The 23,444-nt window shown below is 43.3% G+C and overlaps 1 protein-coding gene across 2 annotated transcripts in view; it reads right to left on the reverse strand.

The window, feature by feature from the left end:
* Nucleotides 1–23,444, reverse strand: part of DPYSL4 (dihydropyrimidinase like 4) — a 71,725-nt gene that overhangs the window by 47,347 nt on the left and 934 nt on the right. Inside the window, exons 2-4 of one of the 2 annotated variants that reach the window (XM_040361365.1) lie at nucleotides 21,405–21,433; nucleotides 6,095–6,181; nucleotides 1,669–1,853 (exon numbers count right to left, since the gene is read on the reverse strand). In XM_040361365.1, coding sequence (XP_040217299.1) covers nucleotides 1,669–1,853; nucleotides 6,095–6,181; nucleotides 21,405–21,433 — 301 coding nt within the window. Of the gene's footprint in view, nucleotides 1–1,668; nucleotides 1,854–6,094; nucleotides 6,184–16,118; nucleotides 16,347–21,404; nucleotides 21,434–23,444 lie in introns of those variants that run through there. The other variant, XM_040361364.1, reaches the window with a different exon arrangement.

Here is a 23,444-nt window from a genome sequence, read left to right on the forward strand (position 1 = left end):
GTCGTATCTCAGCTGTGAATCTGACCTACTATTTTTACCGTAAATACTGCAGTTTTATGTACAAAGTTTTCACATGTACATTATACATGACACACAATGGTCAACTTGTGCAAGTGGAAGAAGTGGTCAGCAAAGGGCTCCTGTCTGAGAACCATTTTTTGGGTCTTTCTAGTGAATCAGAGACCTAAGTGCAAACTGTTATTATTAATTAATGATAGATCTTTATACAGCTTTTAGCCCTCTTTACACATTGTACATTACAGTGGCGGCCCGTCCATACGGGGCGCAGGGGCGCCGTCCCCCCTAATCCATGAACCCCGGCCCTAATCTACATCATAGGCGTGCGCACAGGGTGTGCCTGGGCACACCCCAATCACCCTGTGTTGTGCAGATTGCACCGAAATATACTGCGTTAAACATGCACTAACGCACAGAAAAATACAGCATTAAACGGAACATAACACACCGAAATATACAACGTTAAACGTGCACTAATGCACAGAAATATGCTGCATTAAACGTGCAGTAACACATTGGAATATACTGCGTTAAACATGCAGTAATGCACAGAAATATACTGCGTTAAGTGTGCAGTAACGCACAAAAATAGACCCCTGATATTTCACCAAAGCTCCCTAATGGGGCTCCTAAAATAAAATAAATATAATAAAAATAAAAAACTACTGACACTGTCCTCTGCCCTACTGACATCGTCCACCACTCTGCTGACACCATCAGTATACTGTATATACACATGCAAATATGTTTGAGCTTTGGGGTGCACACCCTAATGCAATAGGCTGCGCACACCTATGATCTACATGCAGATGTCCACTTTCCGGCTCGGGATCAAGCCCTCATGTCTGCAAGCGGCTTTCTATGGGGACAGTGGAACCAAGAATGCCGGTGGGGGACCTGATAAGAGAAACATGTAAGGCCGCGTACACGCGATCAGTCCATCGGACCCTTCTCATCGGTTAACCAATGAAGCTGACTGATGGTCTGATGTGCCTACACACCATTGGTTAAAAAACCGACCGTGTCAGAATGTGGTGATGTAAAACACGACGTGCTGAAAAAAATGAAGTTCAATGCTTCCAAGCAATGCGTCGACTTGATTCTGAGCATGCGCAGGTTTTTTCGTTGGATATCCGATGAAGCTGACTTTCATCAGTCTTGCCTACACACCATCAGTCAAAAATCGGATCGTGTCCAACAAAGTGACGTAAAACACAACGACGCGCTGAAAAAAATGAAGTTCAATGCTTCCGAGCATGCGTCGACTTGATTCTGAGCATGTGTGGATTTTTGACCGATGGACTTCCACACAGACGATCGTTTTTAGCTATCGTTTTTTTATCCATAGGAAAATTTTAAAAGATGTTCTATTTTTTTTCACCGATGGGATACAAACCGATGGGGCCCACACATGATCGGTTGGTCCGATGAAAACAGTCTATCGGTCCGTTTTCATCAGACAAACCGATCGTGTGTACAGGGCTTAATTGTTAACTTTCGATCTGCTTGACTTATTCTGCTCATCAGCTATCCTTATTAGTGCATTTTTTCTGCAGCCCAACACAATTCCTCTTCTTCCCATGTGGCCCAGGAAGGCCAAAAGTTTGGACACCCCTGCGTTAGGATAAAGTCCCGCATTGGTTTACTCACTAATCATCGTAGTGCCTCCAGCTAATGCGGCTTTAGTTCCCTGGAAGAAGTCATCTGCTCCAATCATTCCCATCACGGGCATCTGTAGTCTCGTGTGGACATCGATCCCTCCAGGTATGACCAGCAGGCCATGGGCATCAACCGTCTTAACACCACCAGGAACGATCAGGTTTTCCCCAATTTGTCTGGAACAATACAATGACGGAGATAAGACAATGTTTTCATGTTTTTGTACGACCAACGTATCATATTATGCCCCGCATGGCTAATATTATTCAGATAGCATTTCAAAAGGGCAAATAATGTCACCAGTTTACCCCCAAATAAAGTTTTAAACAATCTATGGAAAATGTGATTCTTGGGGGGCTGTCCCTTATGATAAAGGAGCCTACAATGGGCGGAGGTTATAATATCCAACCTGCATAAGACTCAGCTGTTGATTTGCCTCAAAAAACAAGCAACAAGAGAGAAATAAAGTACAGTCAACTTATCTGTGCAGGGCAAAGTCACAGTGAATCTGCAAATGCCCCCCCCCCTTACTTATGCTCACCTGGCCAGCGCTCCCTAATAACATCTTCCTCCATTGCAGGTAGCCACAATACCTGTAGCTACCAAGGAGAGTATGGCAGGGCTCGACAAATCCCGGGCGCCAGGTCGCCATGGCGACTAGAAATAGGGTCCTTGGCTTGGAAGGGGGGGGGGGGGGGGGGGATTAAAAAAAAAATTTTTTTTTATTTATTTTTTTATTTTATTTTTTTGTGAGCTGGCGCCATCTGGTGGTGATCCATTGGTATTACAAGTTATTACCATCAGATGTGTAAGCTGGCGCCATTACAAGTTAAACAGCAATTCTAATGTGTTTTTCACTATTTTCACTGCCATCTTCTTCCCTCTAATTAGAACCCCCAAACATTATATATATTTTTTTATCCTAACACCCTAGAGAATAAAATGGCAATCATTGCAATACTTTCTGTCACGCCGTATTTGCGCAGCGGTCTTGCAAGCACACTTTTTTTGGGAAAATATTACACTTTTTTAAATTAAAAAATAAGACAACAGTTATCTCCATTTTTTTTAATATTATTAAAGATAATGTTACGCCGAGTAAATTGATACCCAACATGTCACGCTTCAAAATTACGTCCGCTCGTGGAATGGCGTCAAACTTTTACCCTTTAAAATCTCCATAGGAGACGTTTAAAAAACTCTACAGGTTGCATGTTTTGAGTTACAGAGGAAGTCTAGGGCCAGAATTATTGCTCTCGCTCTACCAATCGCGGCGATACCTCACATGTGTGGTTTCAACACCGTTTACATATGCGGGCACTGCTCACGTATGTGTTCGCTTCTGTGCGCGAGCTCGTCGGGACAGGTGCGTTTTCTGGCTCCTAACTTTTTTAGCTGGCTCCTAGATTCCAAGCAAATTTGTCAACCCCTGCAGTATGGGTATTTAGTTTTCTGAATAAATGCAAAGCATCCTCTAATTCAGTGGTTCTCAACCTGGGGGTCGGGACCCCCAAAGGGGTCCAATGATGATATGCAAGGGGTCACCAAATCCTGGGCTGTTCCTGAAGCCCACACCGCTCTCCCAGCCTTTTCACAGCCACTCAGCAAGGCTGTCCCTGGAGTCCGCGGCCGCCCACTCAGCCTCTTCGCAGGTGAGGAATGTGAAGTGGGAGGGACTAGAGGAGACCCTATCTCCTGTTTTCGACATAGGTGTCACTGCTGCGAGACACCACAAAGTCGGAGACACAGTGAGTAACACTACCTGTGATTATAGTTGCCATTAAAAGTCCCCACTACAGTTTCAAGATCAGCAGATGACCTTGATCAAGAGCACCTAAGTTGGCTGATCAGAACCCTCCCCAGCACTGCCACTGATCCCACCACCCACCAGCACTGCAACTCATCCTAAAATGTACCATAAGAGTTTTAATACTGTATGAGTGGAAGGGCCTCAGGAAGCGCTAAATGTCGGTGGGTTAGGATTACTTGTCTTGCCTGCGAAAATAATGACTAGTTACATAGTAGATAAGGTTGAAAAAAGACACAATTCCATCAAGTCCAACCTATGTGTGTGATTATATGTCAGTATTATATTGTATATCCCTGTATGTTGTGGTCATTCAGGTGATTATCTAATAGTTTCTTGAAACTATCAATGCCCCGCTGCCCGCACTGAGACCACCACCTGTGGAAGGGAATTTTGCATCCTTGCCGCTCTTACAGTAAAGAACACTCTACGTAGTTTAAGGTTTTTTTTCTTCTAATTTTAATGAGTGGGCACGTGTTAAAGTCCCTTCTGCAAAAAAAATGTCATCCCTATTGTGGGGTCACCAGTACGGTATTTGTAGATTGAAATCATATCCCCCTCTCAAGCGTCTCTTCTCCAGAGAGAATAAGTTCAGCGCTCGCAACCTTTCTTTATAACCAATATCCTCCAGACCTTTTATTAGCTTTGTTGCCGTTCTTTGTACTCGCTCCATTTCCAGTACATCCTTCCTGAGGACTGGTGGTCAGAACTGGACAGCATACTCCAGGTGCGGCCGGACCAGAGTCTTGTAGAGCGGGAGAATTACCGTTTTATCTCTGGAGTTGATCCCCTTTTTAATACATGCCAATATTCTGTTTGCTTTGCTTGCAGCAGCTTGCTGAGCCTATCATCTACTAGGACCCCCAGGTCCTTTTCCATCCTACATTCCCCCAGAGATTCTCCCCCTAGTGAGTAGATTGCATTCCTATTTTTGCCACCCAAATGCATTATTTTACATTTTTCTACATTAAACCTCATTTGCCATGTAGTTGCCCACCCCATTAATTTGTTCAGATCTTCTTGCAAGGTTTCCACATCCTGCGGAGAAGTTATTGCCCTGCTTAGCTTAGTATCATCTGCAAATACAGAGATTGCACTGCTTACCCCATCCTCCAGGCAGAGGCGGTTCTTTAACCACTTAAGCCCCGGACCAATATGCTGGCTAAAGACCCAAGGGGTTTTTACAGTTCGGGACTGTGTCGCTTTAACAGACAATTGCGCGGTCGTGCGACGTGGCTCCCAAACAAAATTGGCGTCTTTTTTCCCCCACAAATAGAGCTTTCTTTTGGTGGTATTTGATCACCTCTGCGGTTTTTATTTTTTGCGCTATAAACAAAAATAGAGCGACAATTTTGAAAAAAATGCAATATTTTTAACTTTTTGCTGTAATAAATATCCCCCAAAAACATATATATATATAAAAAAAAAAATTCCCTCAGTTTAGGCCGATACGTATTCTTCTACCTATTTTTGGTAAAAAAAATCGCAATAATCGTTTATCGGTTGGTTTGCGCAAAATTTATAGCGTTTACAAAATAGGGGATAGTTTTTTTGCATTTTTATTTTTTTTACTAGTAATGGCGACATTATGGCGGACACTTCGGACAATTTTGACACATTTTTGGGACCATTGTCATTTTCACAGCAAAAAATGCATTTAAATTGCATTGTTTATTGTGAAAATGACAGTTGCAGTTTGGGAGTTAAACACAGGGGGCGCTGTACCATTTAGGGATCACTGTGTATGTGTTTACTAGTGTAGGGGGGTGTGGCTGTAGGAATGACGTCATCGATCGAGTCTCCCCTATAAAGGGGATCACCCGGCGCTCACAGATGATTCCGGGAGCGCACCCCAGGGGGCGCGCGAGTGAAGGATTCTGGGAGGACGTCCTAGGGACGTCCTCCCAGAATAACTCCACCGCGTTGTAGACGTCTTTTGTTTATGGCGCGGTGGGGAAGTGGTTAATTAGGCAAATTAGGCGGTCGCCTAAGGCCTCGCACTCACAGGGGCCTCACGGCCGCCTAACTTACCCAATGCATTACCTAAGTTTTGAAGAAACAGGGGACCTTAACCCTGCTTTGCTCAGGCAACATTAAGAGCCCTGACTCAGGAGCAGGGCCACCAGCATCCCTAACAACCAGTGAATATCGGTGACCCCACCCCTTGTGACGTCAATGACCCAGCATACCCTCAGTCAATGACGTCACAAGGGTGTTGGTTCACCAGGTGACATCACCGGGTGGCCCCCGCCCCATAGTTATTAAAGAGCAGGATCTGGAGACCGCCTTGTTAAAGGGGGCTTTTAGATTCCGATAAGACCCCTGCCCGCAGACCCCCACAACCACCAGCCAGGGTTGTGGGGAAAGGGGCTCTTGTCCTTGAATTATTTTTCCCATCATGGGGCCTCATATCAAGTTTTGCCTAAGGCCTCACAAAGCCTAGATCCGCCTCTGCCTCCAGGTCGTTTATGAACAAATTAAACAGGATTGGTCCCAGCACAGAACCCTGGGTAGTAATACCACAAGTGCACCTTCATAGGTACGCATCTCACGAAATGTATTGTTTACTAGAATCATACAATGAATTGTAATGTCTTGCCTCTCACTTACTTTATTAAGCCATCTTCGATGTATATGTCGGCACAGAATGACTGATCATCGTTCACAATCTTCCCTCCTTTGATAAGAAGTCTGTCACTCTGGAATAGAGAAGATTAGAAATATGGAGTATACGGCACAATGTCAAGTGTAAGCCATGAACTGGTGATGGAGGACAAGTGACTGGGGGAATGCTGAATAGTATCAAACAAAACGTTGGCGTTAATCCAATTCGGTAATTGCATCTAATAAATAAAAACCACTCTGCTGTGAAAATTGCTGACAGAAAACTGAGCAGCAAGGAAAATAAAGTGCAACCCTTTATTGGCTATCCTAAGTGTTTACAGACAGTGACCTATGTTGACGCTTCTATGATTCCAGAAGGCTAAAGTAGGAGAACATTTTGATTACTGAGGCATTTACTGTGGACACACAATATCTCATAAAAGTGAGTACACCCCTCACGTTTTGTAAATATTTTAATACAGTTGCAATAAAAAGTATGTGAACCCTTTTTGGAATTATATGGATTTCTGCACAAATTGGTCATAAAATGTGATCTGATCTTCATCTAAGTCACAACAATAGACAATCACAGTCTGCTTAAAGCGGGAGTTCACCCAAAAATCAACTTTCTGCAGTTAGATCCAGCATAATGCTGACATCTGCAGTATGCTGGTCTTTTTTTTATTATTTTGGTACTTATCGTTATAGCAGTATTTCTTCTATGGCTCCGAGCGGGGAATCCTTCGGGGAATGGGCGTTCCCGAAGGCAAACAAGTTGATTGACGGCCTTCGATAGCGCGTCACGGCTAACAAAAAAAGCCAAGGTGACACTTGGCTGTTTACGGCGCCTGCCGTGTAGAGCTGACTGCGCAGGCGCCATAAATTGCCGAGCGTCACTCGTGTATCTTCGGAAGCCGTGACGCGCTATCGAAGGCTGTCAATCAACTTGCTTGTCTTGAAGGGAACGCCTATACCAGGAAGTAATCCCCGCTCGGAAGGCATAAAAGAATTACTGCTAAAACGATAAGTACCAAAAAAAAAAAAAAAAGACCAGCATACTGCAGATGTCAGCATTATGCTGGATCTAACTGCAGAAAGTTGATTTTTGGGTGAACTCCCGCTTTAAACTAATAACACACAAAGAATTAAATGTTACCATGCTTTTATTGAACACACCATGTAAACATTCACAGTTCAGGTGGAAAAGTATGTGAACCCCTAGACTAATGACATCTCCCAGAGCTAATTGGAGTGAGGTGTCAGCCAACTGGAGTCCAATCAATGAGATGAGATTGGAGGTGTTGGTTACAGCTGCCCTGCCCTATAAAAAACACACACACACCAGTTCTGGGTTTGCTTTTCACAAGAAGCATTGCCTGATGTGAATGATGCCTCACACAAAAGAGCTCTCAGAAGACCTACTATTAAGAATTGTTGACTTTCATAAAGCTGGAAAGGGTTATAAAAGTATCTCCAAAAGCCTTGCTGTTCATCAGTCCACGGTAAGACAAATTGTCTATAAATGGAGAAAGTTCAGCACTGCTGCTACTCTCCCTAGGAGTGGCCGTCCTGTAAAGATGACTGCAAGAGCACAGCGCAGACTGCTCAATGAGGTGAAGAAGAATCCTAGAGTGTCAGCTAAAGACTTACAAAAGTCTCTGGCATATGCTAACATCCCTGTTAGTGAATCTACGATACGTAAAACACTAAACAAGAATGGATTTCATGGGAGGATACCACAGAGGAAGCCACTGCTGTCCAAAAAAAACATTGCTGCACGTTTACAGTTTGCACAAGAGCACCTGGATGTTCCACAGCAGTACTGGCAAAATATTCTGTGGACAGATTAAACCAAAGTTGAGTTGTTTGGAAGAAACACACAACACTATGGGCCAGATCCGCCGTCGTATCTCTGAGATCCGACGGTCGGATCTATGCGACTGATTCATAAGAATCAGTTCCGCATAGATCTCCCTTAGATCCGACTGGTGTAAGTGACTTACACCAGTCGGATCTTAGGCTGCAATCTACCGCCGGACGCTAGGTGTCGTCGCGGTTTTTACGCGTCGCATATGCAAATGAGGGGAACCGCCGATTCAAGACCGAACGCCCGCTTTTTTTTTTACGTCGTTTGCGTTCGGCTTTTTCCGGCGGATAGTTACCCCTGCTATATGAGGGGTAGCTAATGTTAAGTATGGCCGTCGTTCCCGCGCCGAGATTCAAATTTCTAAAGATCCGCTAATCTATGTGAATCTAACCCCGTGTGTGGGGTTAGTATGGTGGTGGTGAGGGCATCATGGTTTGGGGCTGCTTTGCTGCGTCAGGGCCTGGACGGATTGCCATCATCAAAGGAAAAATTAATTCCCAAGTTTATCAAGACATTTTGCAGGAGAACTTAAGGCCATCTGTCCACCAGCTGAAGCTCAACAGAAGATGGATGTTGTAACAGGACAACGACCCAAAACATAGAAGTAAAACAACTACAGAATGGCCTAAACAGAAGAAAATACGCTTCTGGAGTGGCCCAGTCAGAGTCCTGACCTCAACCCGATTGAGATGCTGTAGCATGACCTCAAGAAAGCGACTCACACCAGACATCCCAAGAATATTACTGAACTGAAACCGTTCTGTAAAGAGGAACGGTGAAGAATTACTCCTGACCGTTGTGCACGTCTGATCTGCAACTACAGGAAATGTTTGGTTGAAGTTATTGCTGCCAAAGGAGGTTCAACCAGTTATTAAATCCAAGGGTTCACATACTTTTTCCACCTGCACTGTGAATGTTTACATGGTGTGTTCAATAAAAACACGGTAACATTTAATTCTTTGTGTGTTATTGGATTAAGCAGACTGTGATTGTCTATTGTTTTGACTTAGATAAAGATCAGATCACAAAAGGGTTCACACACTTTTTATTGCAACTGTATATCTAACGAGGATCTGCCCCACAGTATCTCACAAAAGTGAGTACACCCCTCACATTTTTGTAAATCTTTTATTCTATCTTTTCATGTGACAACACTGAAGAAATGACACTTTGCTACAATGTTGTGTAGTGAGTGTACAGCTTGTATAACAGTGTACATTTGCTGTCCCCTCAAAATAACTCAACACACAGCCATTAATGTCTAAACCGCTGGCAACAAAAGTCAGTACACCCCTAAGTGGAAAATGTCCAAATTGGGCCCAAAGTGTCAATATTTCGTGTGGCCACTATTATTTTCCAGCCCTGCCTTAAAGGGATTGCAAACCCTCGCCGTTTTTCACTTTAATGCATTCTATGCATTAAAGCGGGGTTCCGGGCATAATTTTTTATTTTTTTGCAAGCTAAATTTTTTTGCATTAAATAGTTCCTAAAATATATTAATAGCTCCCCAATCGTTCCAGAAATCATTGCAAACACTTGCCTTATATCCTCATACTTGCCAACTATCCCAGTTTAAATTCCCTTGTCCCTTGAAGTTTTAGTCCTGTGCTGTGTCCTGATATCTCAGTGTGAAGTGCTGCTACTAATGCTGCACAGCTCTGCCCTATTGTTGTGTACAGATGACTCACCTGCAGATCCTGGGCCAGATTCTCAAAAGAATTACGCCGGTGTATCTACAGATACACCGGCGTAATTCGAAAATCCCGCCGGCGTATCATTGTTTTGTATTCTCAAAACATGATACGCCAGAATTAGGCTAGGATCTGACTGGTGTAAGTCACTTACACCGTCGGATCCTAAATGCAATACTACGCTGGCTGCTAGGTGGCTTTTACGTTGATTTCAGCGTTGCATATGCAAATGAGCCGATACGCTGATTCCCGAATGCTTTTGCGCCGCTTCGCCGTAGTTTACGTTGTTTCCGTAAGCGCAAGGTTACCCCTGCTATATGAGGGGTAACCTTACGTCGGTCCGCCGTATGCCATGTTAAGTATGGCTGTCGGGACAGCGTCTGGTTTTTCCGTTGTTTACGTAACTCGTTGCGAATAGGGCTGTGCGTTAATTACGTTCACGGCGAAACCAATTGATTTGCGGCGTACTACGGAGCATGCGCACTGGGCTACGTTTACGGCCGGCGCATGCGCAGTCCGTTCAGCACGGGGGCGCGCTTAATTTAAATACAAGCCGCCCCCTTTGAATTACGCGGGGATACGCCGGGCCATTTACACCACAAAGGCATTATAGGCCCCCGGGCAATACAGCGCACTGGGGCCCTGTCTACACAATCACGCACGAGAATTTACTGACAAAAATTATGAAATTTACTGGCAGAACCACATTTTTTTTACCGGCACTGCAAAAAAAGTACCTAAAACTACAGTTTTACAAATGTCTTCATTGACATTGAAGGTTAGGTTACTATAACCCAGCCTGCTCAGAGTTTCCTCTTACATCAGAGTCTGCAGGATTCCCCCTTACAGTGAAAGGGAACTCTTATGTAAAGGGGAACGCTGCAGATCATGATGTAATGGGGAACTCTGATGTGGAGGGGGGCTCTGGTGACCAGTCCACTGCTTTCTCTTTACATCAGAGTTCCCACTTACATCAGGGTCCTAAGACTGATTTCCCCCTTGCACTGTAAGGGGGAATCCTGCAGACTCTGATGTAAAGGGGAACACCAGGAACTCTGATGTGTGGGGCACTCTGGTGACCAGAGACCACCTTCCGTAGAGTAAATACACTAAGGTAAAGGGGGGGGGGTCACTAATATTTTTGTATTCACTCCCCCCTTACACCAGCAACCACCCGCCCCTTAGACTGGCTTGGTGGCGCTATCACTGACCTCCTCTAAGGTGCACAATGCAAGGCTCAGTCAGATGGCTCCAGCTTGGCTGCTCTGGTTTTATCCTACTGTCTCCTCATGTCTGACTTCTCCCGTGACCCCCATCCTGGAGGCGCTCCCACTCTTGACTCCTCTCCAGACTCTCCCTCAGAGACTGTAGACACGATACAGTTCTACAGTTCTGACCCGCCGCTCTCCACCATTTTTTACTGGGGTCACTGGGCAGCCGATGGGGGGCCCCCCAGGCAAGTGGGGCCCCCGGGCAACTGCCCAGCGTGCCCAATGGAAAAGACAGCCCTGGCTCCCGGCCTCACTGCCTGAGAGTAAATTGTCACTGGTTGCAAGACGCCAAGCAGCGCCGGCCCTAGCAACCAGTTCCAGAAATGTAGGTACTAGTTAGTAGGGGGTGACTGTGTCCTCTATTTCATTCCGGGACACTGTATTGTCCCGGAATGAAGGTGCCCGGGACCAGGGACAGACATGTCAATTGCGGGACAGTCCCGGGCAATCCGGGACACGTGGGCACCCTAGTGGGAAGAAACCTTGTATTGAATATATTTGTACAGCTCCTGTTATGGCCTGGTGTATCAGGCTCCCATAGACCCTGCTAGAGAAAGCTTCTATTGATTGAGTCTTACCATTACCGGCAGTGAGTTATTCTTAGCCCAAAGCATCATGAATGACATTATCTGCAAATGTATTTCCCATCACCTCCTGGAATTGTGGGCGTCCAACTTCCCACAATCCCTCATTCCTACACTGAAAAACAAATGTTCACTGTCCCTTGTGATCCTCCATCATTTGCCGTGATTGTACCTTCGGCTGTGTACAATTTATTTTCATTATATGTGAAGCTGTAATATATGTAACAGAAAAATCAATGACTCTACATTTTATATTTTGTAGCTTTAATGGAAGATCTACATTTGATTTCCCCGAAGTTGCTGCAGAATGTGAAATTTCACTTCTCCTTATGACTTATGGTCCATTTAACCACTTAAGACCCGGACCTTTAGGCAGGTAAAGGACCCGGCCAGTTTTTGCGATTCGGCACTTCGTCGCTTTAACTGACAATTGCGCGGTCGTGTGATGTGGCTCCCAAACAAAATTGGCGTCCTTTTTTCCCCACAAATAGAGCTTTCTTTTGGTGGTATTTGATCACCTCTGCAGTTTTTATTTTTTGCGCTATAAACAAAAACAATTTTGAAAATAATTTAATATTTTTTACTTTTTGCTATAATAAATATCCCCAAAAATATATAAAAAATATATTTTTTCCTCAGTTTAGGCCGATACGTAAGGGGGCGGAGACAGGGGTGGGGCCAGTGGCGGTGCATCCGTAGAGCCCCACCCCCTCTTGCTCCAGCACTGCCACTGAATACAATACATAGATTCATGCATTGTAGTATTGCCGCTGCCGCGACTATTCAGATGGCCGACCCCCTGGTGAGCGCCGGCCATCTGAATAACGGCAGCTGGTTGGCTGTGGAAGTGCCTCTCAGAGCCCTGATAGGCTTTCCGATTACAGCCCTCAGGCTGTAATAGGCTTCCAAATACTTATCCGGGGGACGCATTGGGGGTGCGTTCCTTGGATAAGACTGACAGGCGTCTCAGCCAATCAGGTTCGCCGGTTCTGGCTACCGGTAACCTGATTGGCTGAAGCGTCATCGAGGGCGGGAGAAGACATCGAGAGACCGTGGAAGGAGGATGGCCGACCCCAGAAAGGTAAGTGCCTGGCGGGGGGGGCAGCATTTTACAGGGCACAGTGGCGACATTTACAGGGCACAGTGGTGACAATTACAGAGCACAGTAGCGACAATTGGCACAGTGGCGACAATTACAGGGCACAGTGGCCACAATTACAGGGCACAGTGGCGACAATTAAAGGGCACAGTGGTGACAATTGGCACAGTGGCGACAAATACAGGGCACAGTAGCGACAATTGGCACAGTGGCGACAATTACAGGGCACAGTGGCCACAATTACAGGGCACAGTGGCGCCAATTAAAGGGCACAGTGGTGACAATTGGCACAGTGGCAACAAATACAGGGCATAGTGGTGACAATTGGCACAGTGGCAACAATTACAGGGCATAGTGGCGACAATTAAAGGGCACAGTAGCGACAATTAAAGGGCACAGTGGAAACAATTGGCACAATGGCGAAAATTGATGGGCACAGTGGCTGCGTTTGATGACATGGCACAGTGGTGACAATTGATGGCACAGTGGCTGCATTTGATGGCATGGCACAGTGGCTGCATTTGATGACATGGCACAGTGGTGACAATTGATGGCACAGTGGCTGCATTTGATGGCATGGCACAGTGGCTGCGTTTGATGACATGGCACAGTGGTGACAATTAATGGCACAGTGGCTGCGTTTGATGACATGGCACAGTGGTGACAATTGATGGCACAGTGGCTGCGTTTGATGGCATGGCACAGTGGTGACAATTGATGGCACAGTGGCTGCGTTTGATGGGCCCAGTGGCTGCATTTGATGGGCACAGTGAGGCTCCAATTGTTTGTTTTTTTTCGTTTGTTTGAGCCCCCCCAAAAATTTTGAGCACCAGCCGCCCCTGGATGGGGCCAGGGGGTGCGGCAAAATGAGGTTTTGCCTAGGGTGTCAAAAATCCTTGCACCAGCCCTGTGTACAGGAGAATTGGCATTCTTATATAGACAGCTGTACGCACCGTCTATGGTTTCCTGGGCACAGGAAAGTGCTGGGTATTTTAAGGCTTTACGCATTAGTCGTGTACATACATCATACACCATATACGCACATAGGTGCATGAGGCCTAAAGGTGAAACCTGATTGGTTGCTGCAAGCTCCTGCACTCTTCCTGTAATCACACCCATGCAGATTGGTATAGCAGTGCATATTGTAGTCTCATCCAGGAGATGTCTGCCAATCAGAATCTACTCTGCATGTAAGAGAAAAACAGATGACGGAACAGCAGCGTCAGCCTATGGGCTGGGAGCGACAACCTCTCAGAGTGAGCTAAAGGATAACCTCACCTGCACCTAAATAAAAATAATAGGGAAAAAAAATAATCCATGCATAGACTAATAAATTAATGAACCAATAGGCTAAAAAAAAATACAAATGGAAAGGCAGTCACCCATAGCAACTAACCCCAAAAAAAAAACATCTTTCAGTGACTGTAGTAAAACAAACTGCTTTCTGATTGGTTGCTAGGGGCAGCATGTCTTCAGTAGATTTGCCCTGCATTATTGAAGAGGTCTTCTCATTAATGCTTTCCTTGCCAGATCATAGCAATGCTTAAATGCTTATTCTCTAATATTAATTTATAAAAATTATATATGTATATATATATATACGTTTATTGTGTAATATATATATATATATATATATATATATATATATATATATATATATATATATATATATATATATATATATATATATATATATATATATATATATATATGATATTATTACTATATATCATTATAAAGGAAATATATATATATATGTATGTATGTATGTATGTATATATATATATATATATATATATATACATATATGTTTATTGCGTAACATATATGTATACTATATATGCTATTATAATTCTATATTATTATTATAAAGAAAACCAAAAAAAATAATATATATATATGTTTATTGTGTAATATCAATTATTATTATATATTGTTATAAAGAAAATAAATATATATAGCATAGCATATATATATTATACACACACACATATGCTATTATTGTTGTAATATATATATATATATATATATATATATATATATATATATATATATATATATATATATATATATATATATATATATATGCATATATATTATATATATTTATGCTATTATTATAAATTATTATTATATATTATTATGAAGAAAAAATATATTTAAGTTTATCATATAATATATATGCATATATATATATATATATATATATATATATATATATATATATATATATATATATATATATATTTATTTATTGTGTAATATAAATTATTATTATATGTTATAAAGAAAATAAATATGTATGTATATATATATTTATACTATATATGCCATTATTATTATTATTATTATTATTATTATTATTATTATTATTATTATTATTTTAATATATATATATATATATATATATATATACATATAAATATATATACATATATATATATATATATATATATATATATATATATATATATATATATATATATATATATATATATATATATTTATTTATTTATTGTGTAATATAAATTATTATTATATGTTGTTATAAAGAAAATAAATATGTATGTATATATATATTTATACTATATATGCCATTATTATTATTATTATTATTATTATTATTATTATTATTATTGTAATATATATATATATATATATATATATATATATATATATATATATAATGTGTGTGTAAAAAAATATTAATCAGCCAAAATTCCCAAAGATGTAGCACAAGGATAATTATCTAGATATCTATATATATTTCTTTATAATAATATATAATAATAATTTATAATAATAGCATATATATATATATATATATATATATATATATATATATATATATATATATATATTAATATATTATTATTATTGTAATCTATATATGTATATATGTAAAACAAGATATTAATCAGCCACAATTCATACAGTTGTAGCATTAAGATAATAATCTTTATTTTAGCCATTGGTTTCATCTCCTCCAGCCCTTTTCCTGAGGACCATTCTATTGTAATGATATAGTAAAATGTCATTTCATGTTACATAATTGCCAACAAATAGTCCGATTCTTTGTAACGAATCCGAATGAACAGATTTATTGGGATGTTTGATGCAGGAAAATGCTTGACCCAGTTTCAATATTATTTTCTATTTTCCTGCCAGTGACAATAATGGGGATGTGATGGCTTTTTGCTGATGGGTTTTGGATGCACCATAAAACATGTAATCATAACACTGGGTGAAAATTATATAAATAAGGAATTTATACAAAACAGAATAGATTTCATTTCAGGGAGCTTGTGTCCCTGCAGAGCAATGTCACCCACAGATACCATCGAGTATACAGGCTGCATAGGCTTCCTAGTTATAGAAACCCCTGGGATACAAAGAAGGGGTCCCCCCTTAGTACACAGAGCAGGGCCCCCCATAGATCTCTTGTATTAGTGCATAGAAGATCCCAGAACTATCATGGCTGTCTGCAATGGATCCCTTCCCCTCCCCCCGCGTCTTACTGTGATCCTGGGGATGTTCTTCTTGCCCTGGTAGGACATGTTGTCGGGGTGTGGGGTGGGCCCCTGTGTCCTGCAGATCGGGGGGTCCTGGGCTCCGAGGCTCCCTGTGTTATTGTGTAGATGGAGGTGGGGGATGTGCCTTTTTGTTGTCACAGGCTCGGTGGCTCCCCCTGCACTGCAAGAAGCTGTCAGTCCAGCTCCTTCATTACAATGCCAGCCTCATCCTGCAAGCTCCAGCCAGGGGCCTCTCCTAGGGCCACGATCCAGCCCCCAGCCCCCCTCCCCCCCAGCACAGACAATAGACAGAGAGGAGGTCTACACATAGGATGCCAGGCTGTGCCTGGAGCCAGAGCCCAGCTACCCATCACCATCCTTCCATCCCTATACTGCCTGCCTTTGTACACCGCTACAGCCCTGGCAGGAGCCATACGCAGCCAGAGCCCAGCTACCCACCATCATCCTCCCATCCCTATACTGCCTGCCTTTGTACACCGCTACAGCCCTGGCAGGAGCCATACACAGCCAGAGCCCAGCTACCCACCATCATCCTCCCATCCCTATACTGCCTGCCTTTGTACACCGCTACAGCCCTGGCAGGAGCCATACACAGCCAGAGCCCAGCTACCCACCATCATCCTTCCATCCCTATACTGCCTGCCTTTGTACACCGCTACAGCCCTGGCAGGAGGCACACACAGCCACATCCCAGCAACCCACCATCATCCTCCCATCCATATACTGCCTGCCTTTGTACACCGCTACAGCCCTGGCAGGAGCCATACACAGCCAGAGCCCAGCTACCCATCACCATCCTTCCATCCCTATACTGCCTGCCTTTGTACATTGCTACAGCCCTGGCAGGAGCCATACACAGCCAGAGCCCAGCAACCCATCACCATCCTTAAATCCCTATACTGCCTGCCTTTGTACATCGCTACAGCCCTGGCAGGAGCCATACACAGCCAGAGCCCAGCAACCCACCATCATCATTCCATTCCTATACTGCCTGCCTTTGTACACCGCTACAGCCCTGGCAGGAGCCATACCCAACCACATCCCAGCAACCCCTCATCATCCTCCTCTCATCCCTATACTACCTGCCTTTGTACATTGCTACAGCACTGGCAGGAGCCATACACAGCCAGAGCCCAGCAACCCACCATCATCATTCCATTCCTATACTGCCTGCCTTTGTACACCGCTACAGCACTGGAAGGAGCCACACACAAGCCAGAGCCCAGCTACCCACCATCATCCTTCCATCCCTATACTGCCTGCCTTTGTACACCGCTACAGCCCTGGCAGGAGCCATACACAGCCAGAGTCCAGCAACCCACCATCATCCTCTCATCCCTATACTGCCTGCCTTTGTACAACGCTACAGCCCTGGCAGGAGCCATACACAGCCACATCCCAGCAACCCATTATCATCCTCCCATCCCTATACTGCCTGCCTTTGTACACCGCTACAGCCCTGGCAGGAGCCACACACAGCCACAGCCCAGCAATCCATCATCATCCTTCCATCCCTATACTGCCTGCCTTTGTACACCGCTACAGCCCTAGCAGGAGCCATACACAGCCACATCCCAGCAACCCACCATTATCCTCCCATCCCTATACTGCCTGCCTTTGTACACCGCTACAGCCCTGGCAGGAGCCATACACAGCCACATCCCAGCAACCCACCATTATCTTCCCATCTCTATACAGCCTGCCAGGGCCGCCATCAGGAATTATGGGGCCCCTTACACAGCTTCAGGCATGGGCCCCCTGGAGCAGAGAACCGGGGGGGGGGGGGGGGGAAGGGGTGCTGCCCCCAGAAATTGAGAAGGGGGGGGCTGCCGCGAATTGAGAAGAAATAAAGAAAATTATATATAAAAAAAAGGTGGTAGCCGTCCGGGGCCCTGGGGACCTCTGGGCCCTTTAATAAAGAGAAAAAAAGAAATAAATATATCAAAAAAAGGGGGTAGTCATCCGGGGCCCTGGGGATCTCCGGACCCCTAAAAAAAAAAAAAAAAAATTGGCCCTTTAATAAAAAATAAAATAAATATATTATTATTATTTTTTTTTTTTTATAAAAAATAAATAAAAAAGGGGGGGGGGGGTTGCCATCCGGGCCACTGAGGACCTCCGGGGCCAAATTTTGTTTTTTTAAAGGGGGTTGCCATCCGGGCCCCTTACAGGTGTACTGCCTGTACCCCCCTGATGGCGGCCCTGCTGCCTGCCCTTGTACACCGCTACAGCCCTGGCAGGAGCCATACACAGCCACATCCCAGCAACCCACCATCATCCTTCCATCCCTGTGCTGCCTGCCCTTGTACACCGCTACAGCCCTGGCAGGAGCCATACACAGCCACATGCCAGCAACCCCCCACCATCCTTCCATCCCCGTGCTGCCTGCCTTTGTACACCGCTACAGCCCTGGCAAGAGCCATACACAGTCAGAGCCCAGCAAACCACCACCATCCTTCCATCCCCGTGCTGCCTGCCTTTGTACACCGCTACAGCCCTGGTAGAAGCCATAGTTAGCCAGAGCCCAGCAACCCACCACCATCCTCCATCCTTATACAGCCTGCCTTTGTACAACGCTACAGCCCTGGCATAGCTATAGCCGCCCACAGCCCAGCAACCCATCATCATCCTTCCTGCTCATATCTACATATCATTCATGGCTATGGAAATCACTTCTATAATATACCCGACAATACATGCAGATTTATACAGTGCTGTCAGTGTACTCCGCTACAGCCCTAGCAGGCGCCATTTACAGCCAAAGCCCATAGCTCCCAACTGTCCCTGATTTCGAGGGACTGTCCCTGATTTGGAGCAATGTCCCTCTGTCCCTCTTTCCTCCCCATTTGTCCCTCATTTTGGTCTCATCTATATAATTGTATATAAAATAAACTTGTTATATTTTAAAAAGTGTTTCCGAGAGATAAACCTTTCATCCAATTTATAAATTTCAGCATTTGTAAATTTTAAAAGCCAATATAAAGGAATAGTAGTGGTAAAAAAAAAAAGGAAAAAGCCCTTGTGGATTTAATTAACCTTTTTTTGGGGGTTAATTCTCCTTTAAGGGGGTGTGGCAGGGGGCGTGTCCTATGCCTACATACGTTTGCTAGTAGATGTCCCTCATTCCCATCTGAAAATGCTGGGAGGTATGAAAGCCAAGTGACCATCGCTATCCTTCCCTATCAGATCTACTATACCCAACAATACATCCATGTCTATAGAGATCACATTTATTATACCGCAAAATACATCCATGTCTGAAGAGCTGCCTGTGTGTACTCCACTACAGCCCTGGCAGGCGCCATACACAGCCAGAGCCCAGCAGTCCACCACCCTTCTTTCAGATCACATCTACCTTACCCGACAATTAAATCCATGTCTATGGAGATCACATATATTTTAAACCAAAGTCTATAGAGAGCGGCATTATGACGCCTGCCTATGTACCCCTATTGGGGGGGGGGACGGACCTTTAGGGTGTGCATCACAAAGCTCAAACACACACGCCTTTCTCTACAGCATCAGCTGCTCTGGACAATTAATGACTGGGAAGAGCTTTGTGCTGCGAGGCTTCCTGTTCATTCACAAACTGAAGCATAGTCAGCACCGTTGACTATGCTTCAGTTATGAATGGACATAATGAGTGGGTGTGTTCACTGCCTTCATTTAGAAAAGGAAGGGGTCGCCAACTGTTCCTGATTTCGAGGGACTGACCCTGATTTGGAGCAATGTCCCTCTGTCCCTCATTCTCCTCATTTGTCCCTCATTTTGGTCTGATCTGTATAGATGTATATAAAATACACTTGTTATCTTTCAAATAGTGTTTCCCAGCGCTAAACCTTTCATCTGATTTCTAAATTGCTGCATTTTTAAATTCCAAAAGCCAATATAAAGGAATAGTAGTGGTAAAAAAAAGCACTTGTGGGTTTAAACAAACTTGTCTTTTTGTACTATTCTCCTTTAACCACTTCCCGCCCGGCCTATGGCCGATTTACGTCCGGGAAGTGGTTATGAAATCCTGACAGGACGTTCTAGAACGTCCTGCAGGATTTCATGCCGCGCGCGCCCGTGGGGGCGCGCATCGCGGCCATCGGTGATGCGGGGTGTCAGTCTGACACCCTGCATCTCCGATCTCGGTAAAGAGCCTCCGGCGGAGACTCTTTACCACGTGATCAGCCGTGTCCAACCACGGCTGATCACGATGTAAACAGGAAGAGCCGTCGATGGCTCTTCCTCACTCGCGTCTGACAGACGCGAGTAGAGGATAGCCGATCGGCGGCTCTCCTGACAGGGGGGGGTTAGCGCTGATTGTTTATCAGCGCAGCCCCCCCTCGGATCGCCACACTGGACCACCAGGGATGCCCACCCTGGAGCACCAGGGTGGGCAAAAAAAAAAAAAAATGACAGGAAAAAAAAAAAAAAAAAAAAAGCATAAAGAAAAAAAAAAAGATGCCAGTCAGTGCCCACAAATGGGCACTGACTGGCAACCTGGCTAAAATCAGTGCTGCCACCCCAGTGTCCATCAGCGCCACCCCAGTGTCCATCAGCGCCACCCCAGTGTCCATCAGTGCCACCCCACAGTGCCCATCCATGCCCAATGCCCACCTATCAGTGCCCATCTGTGCCACCCATAAGTATCCATCAGTGCCGCCCATGAGTGCCCATCTGTGCCGCCTATGAGTGCCCAGTGCCGCCCATGAGTGCCCATCAGTGCCGCCTATGTGTGCCCATCAGTGCCGCCTATGTGTGCCCATCAGTGCCGCCTATGTGTGCCCATCAGTGCCGCCTATGTGTGCCCATCAGTGCCGCCTATGTGTGCCCATCAGTGTCGCATACCAGCGCCGCCAATCAGTGCCACCTCATCTGTGCCCGTCAGTACTACCTCATCGATGTCCATCAGTGCCATCTCATCGGTGCCCATTAGTGCCGCCATATCAGTGCCCGTAATTGAAAGAGAAAACTTATTTACAAAAAAATTAACAGAAAAAAATAAAAACGTAATTTTTTTTCCAAATTGTCAGCCTTTTTTTAGTTGTTGCGCAAAAAAAAAAAATCGCAGAGGTGATCGAATACCACCAAAAGAAAGCTCTATTTGTGGGGAAAAAAGGACGCCAATTTTGTTTGGGTACAGTGTAGCATGACCGCGCAATTGCCATTCAAAGTGCGACAGTGCTGAAAGCTGAAAATTGGCTTGGGCGGGAAGCTGCGTAAGTACCTGGTATGGAAGTGGTTAAGGGGGCGTGGCAAGGGGTGTGTCTTATGCCTGCATACTTTTGCTGATAGGTGTCCCTCATTCCCATCTCAGAAAGTTGGGAGGTATGAGTGAGTAAATGACATTTACCAGCCCCTTCCTATCTATCTATCTATCTATCTATCTATCTATCTATCTATCTATCTATCTATCTATCTATCTATCTATCTATCTATCACAACTGCTATTAATATTACAAATAATAATACAAATTTGATACAATCCACTGCTAATAACAACAATTATACATTACTAATAACACAACTACTAATAATATTTAATAAACTTCAGCTACCACTACTTATAATATAGAAAATAAATACAAATTAGGATACTATTTATTGGCAATGATACTATACCACTACAAATAATAATAGTTTCACAATCTTCTATCAAGACTGCTCATAATACGAACAATAATGATAAAACTGGGATACCACCCTCTGCTAATAATAACAGTATTATTAATAATATACCCCTACTAACACTACTACTAATAAGAATTATCATATCAATCTTCCACCACTAGTTCTAATAATAATACAAATAATAATACATGGTTAGTCAGGTTGAAAAAAGACACATAGGCCCGGATTCTCGTAGGAGATACGACGGCGTATCTCCAGATACGCCGTCGTATCTCTGAGTGTGAGCCGTCGTATCTTGGCGCCTGATTCAAAGAATCAGATACGCCAAAATTTCACTAAGATACAACCAGCGTAAGTATCTTACGCCGTCGGATCTTAACTGCATATTTACGCTGGCCGCTAGGGGCGTGTACGCTGATTTACGCCTAGAAATATGTAAATCAGCTAGATACGCCAATTCACGAACGTACGCCCGTCCGTCGCATTACAGATACGACGTTTACGTTAGGCTTTTCGCGGCGTAAAGTTACCCCTGCTATATGAGGCGTAGATGAGGCGTATCATTGTAAAGTACAGACGTCGGGAACAGCGTAAAATTTTTCACGTTTTACATCGTTTGCGTAAGTCGTTCGCGAATAGGGCTGTGCGTCATTTACGTTCGCGTCGAAAGCATTGGCTTCTGGCGGGTTAATTTGGAGCATGCGCACTGGGATACTTTCACGGACGGCGCATGCGCCGTTCGTAAAAAGCATCATTTACGTGCGGTCACATAAAATTTACATAACACACGCCCACATCTACCACATTTGAAATAGGCGGGCTTACGCCGGCCTTTTTACGCTACGCCGCCGCAACTTTCGTTTGAGAATACGGCACTTGCCTGTAAAAGTTGCGGAGGCGTAACGTAAATAGGATATGTTACGCCCGCACAAAGATACGCCATTCTACGTGAATCCGGGCCATAAAGTTCTACCATAAAAATAAATAAAATAAAAAATATCATACAATCCCATGTACACAATCCTATATCCATCCTATATGATTCACTGATAATAATATACAAATAGTGACGCTGCTACAAATAAACCTGAACAAACTTCTACCACTGATGTAAATAATACAAACAATAAAAAACAAAAATGAGATGCCATTTACTGATAATAATAATATTATACTACTAATTACACTGTTACTAATAAAAGTTACCAATCATTCATCACTAATACTAATAATACAATTTAGAAATCATTTACTGATAATAATAATAATAATAATAATAATAATAATAATAATAATAATAATAATATACCACTAAGTAATATACCACTAAGTACACTGCTATCAATAGTAATTAACAATCTTCCACTATTATTGCTAATAATAATAAAATGATAATTATAATAATAATATAGGCCTAATAATAATAACAAAAATGATAATTATAATAATAATATAGGACTAATAATAATAATAATAATAATAATAATAATAATAATAAAATGATAATTGTAATAATAATATAGGCCTAATAATAATAATAAAATGATAATTATAATAATAATATAGGCCTAATAATAATAATAATAATAATAACATGATAATTATAATAATAATATAGGACTAATAATAATAATAAAATGATAATTATAATAATAATATAGGCCTAATAATAATAATAATAATAATAAAATG

Source organism: Rana temporaria, chromosome 8 (genome assembly GCF_905171775.1).
Source record: "Rana temporaria chromosome 8, aRanTem1.1, whole genome shotgun sequence".
Lineage (NCBI taxonomy): Eukaryota > Metazoa > Chordata > Amphibia > Anura > Ranidae > Rana > Rana temporaria.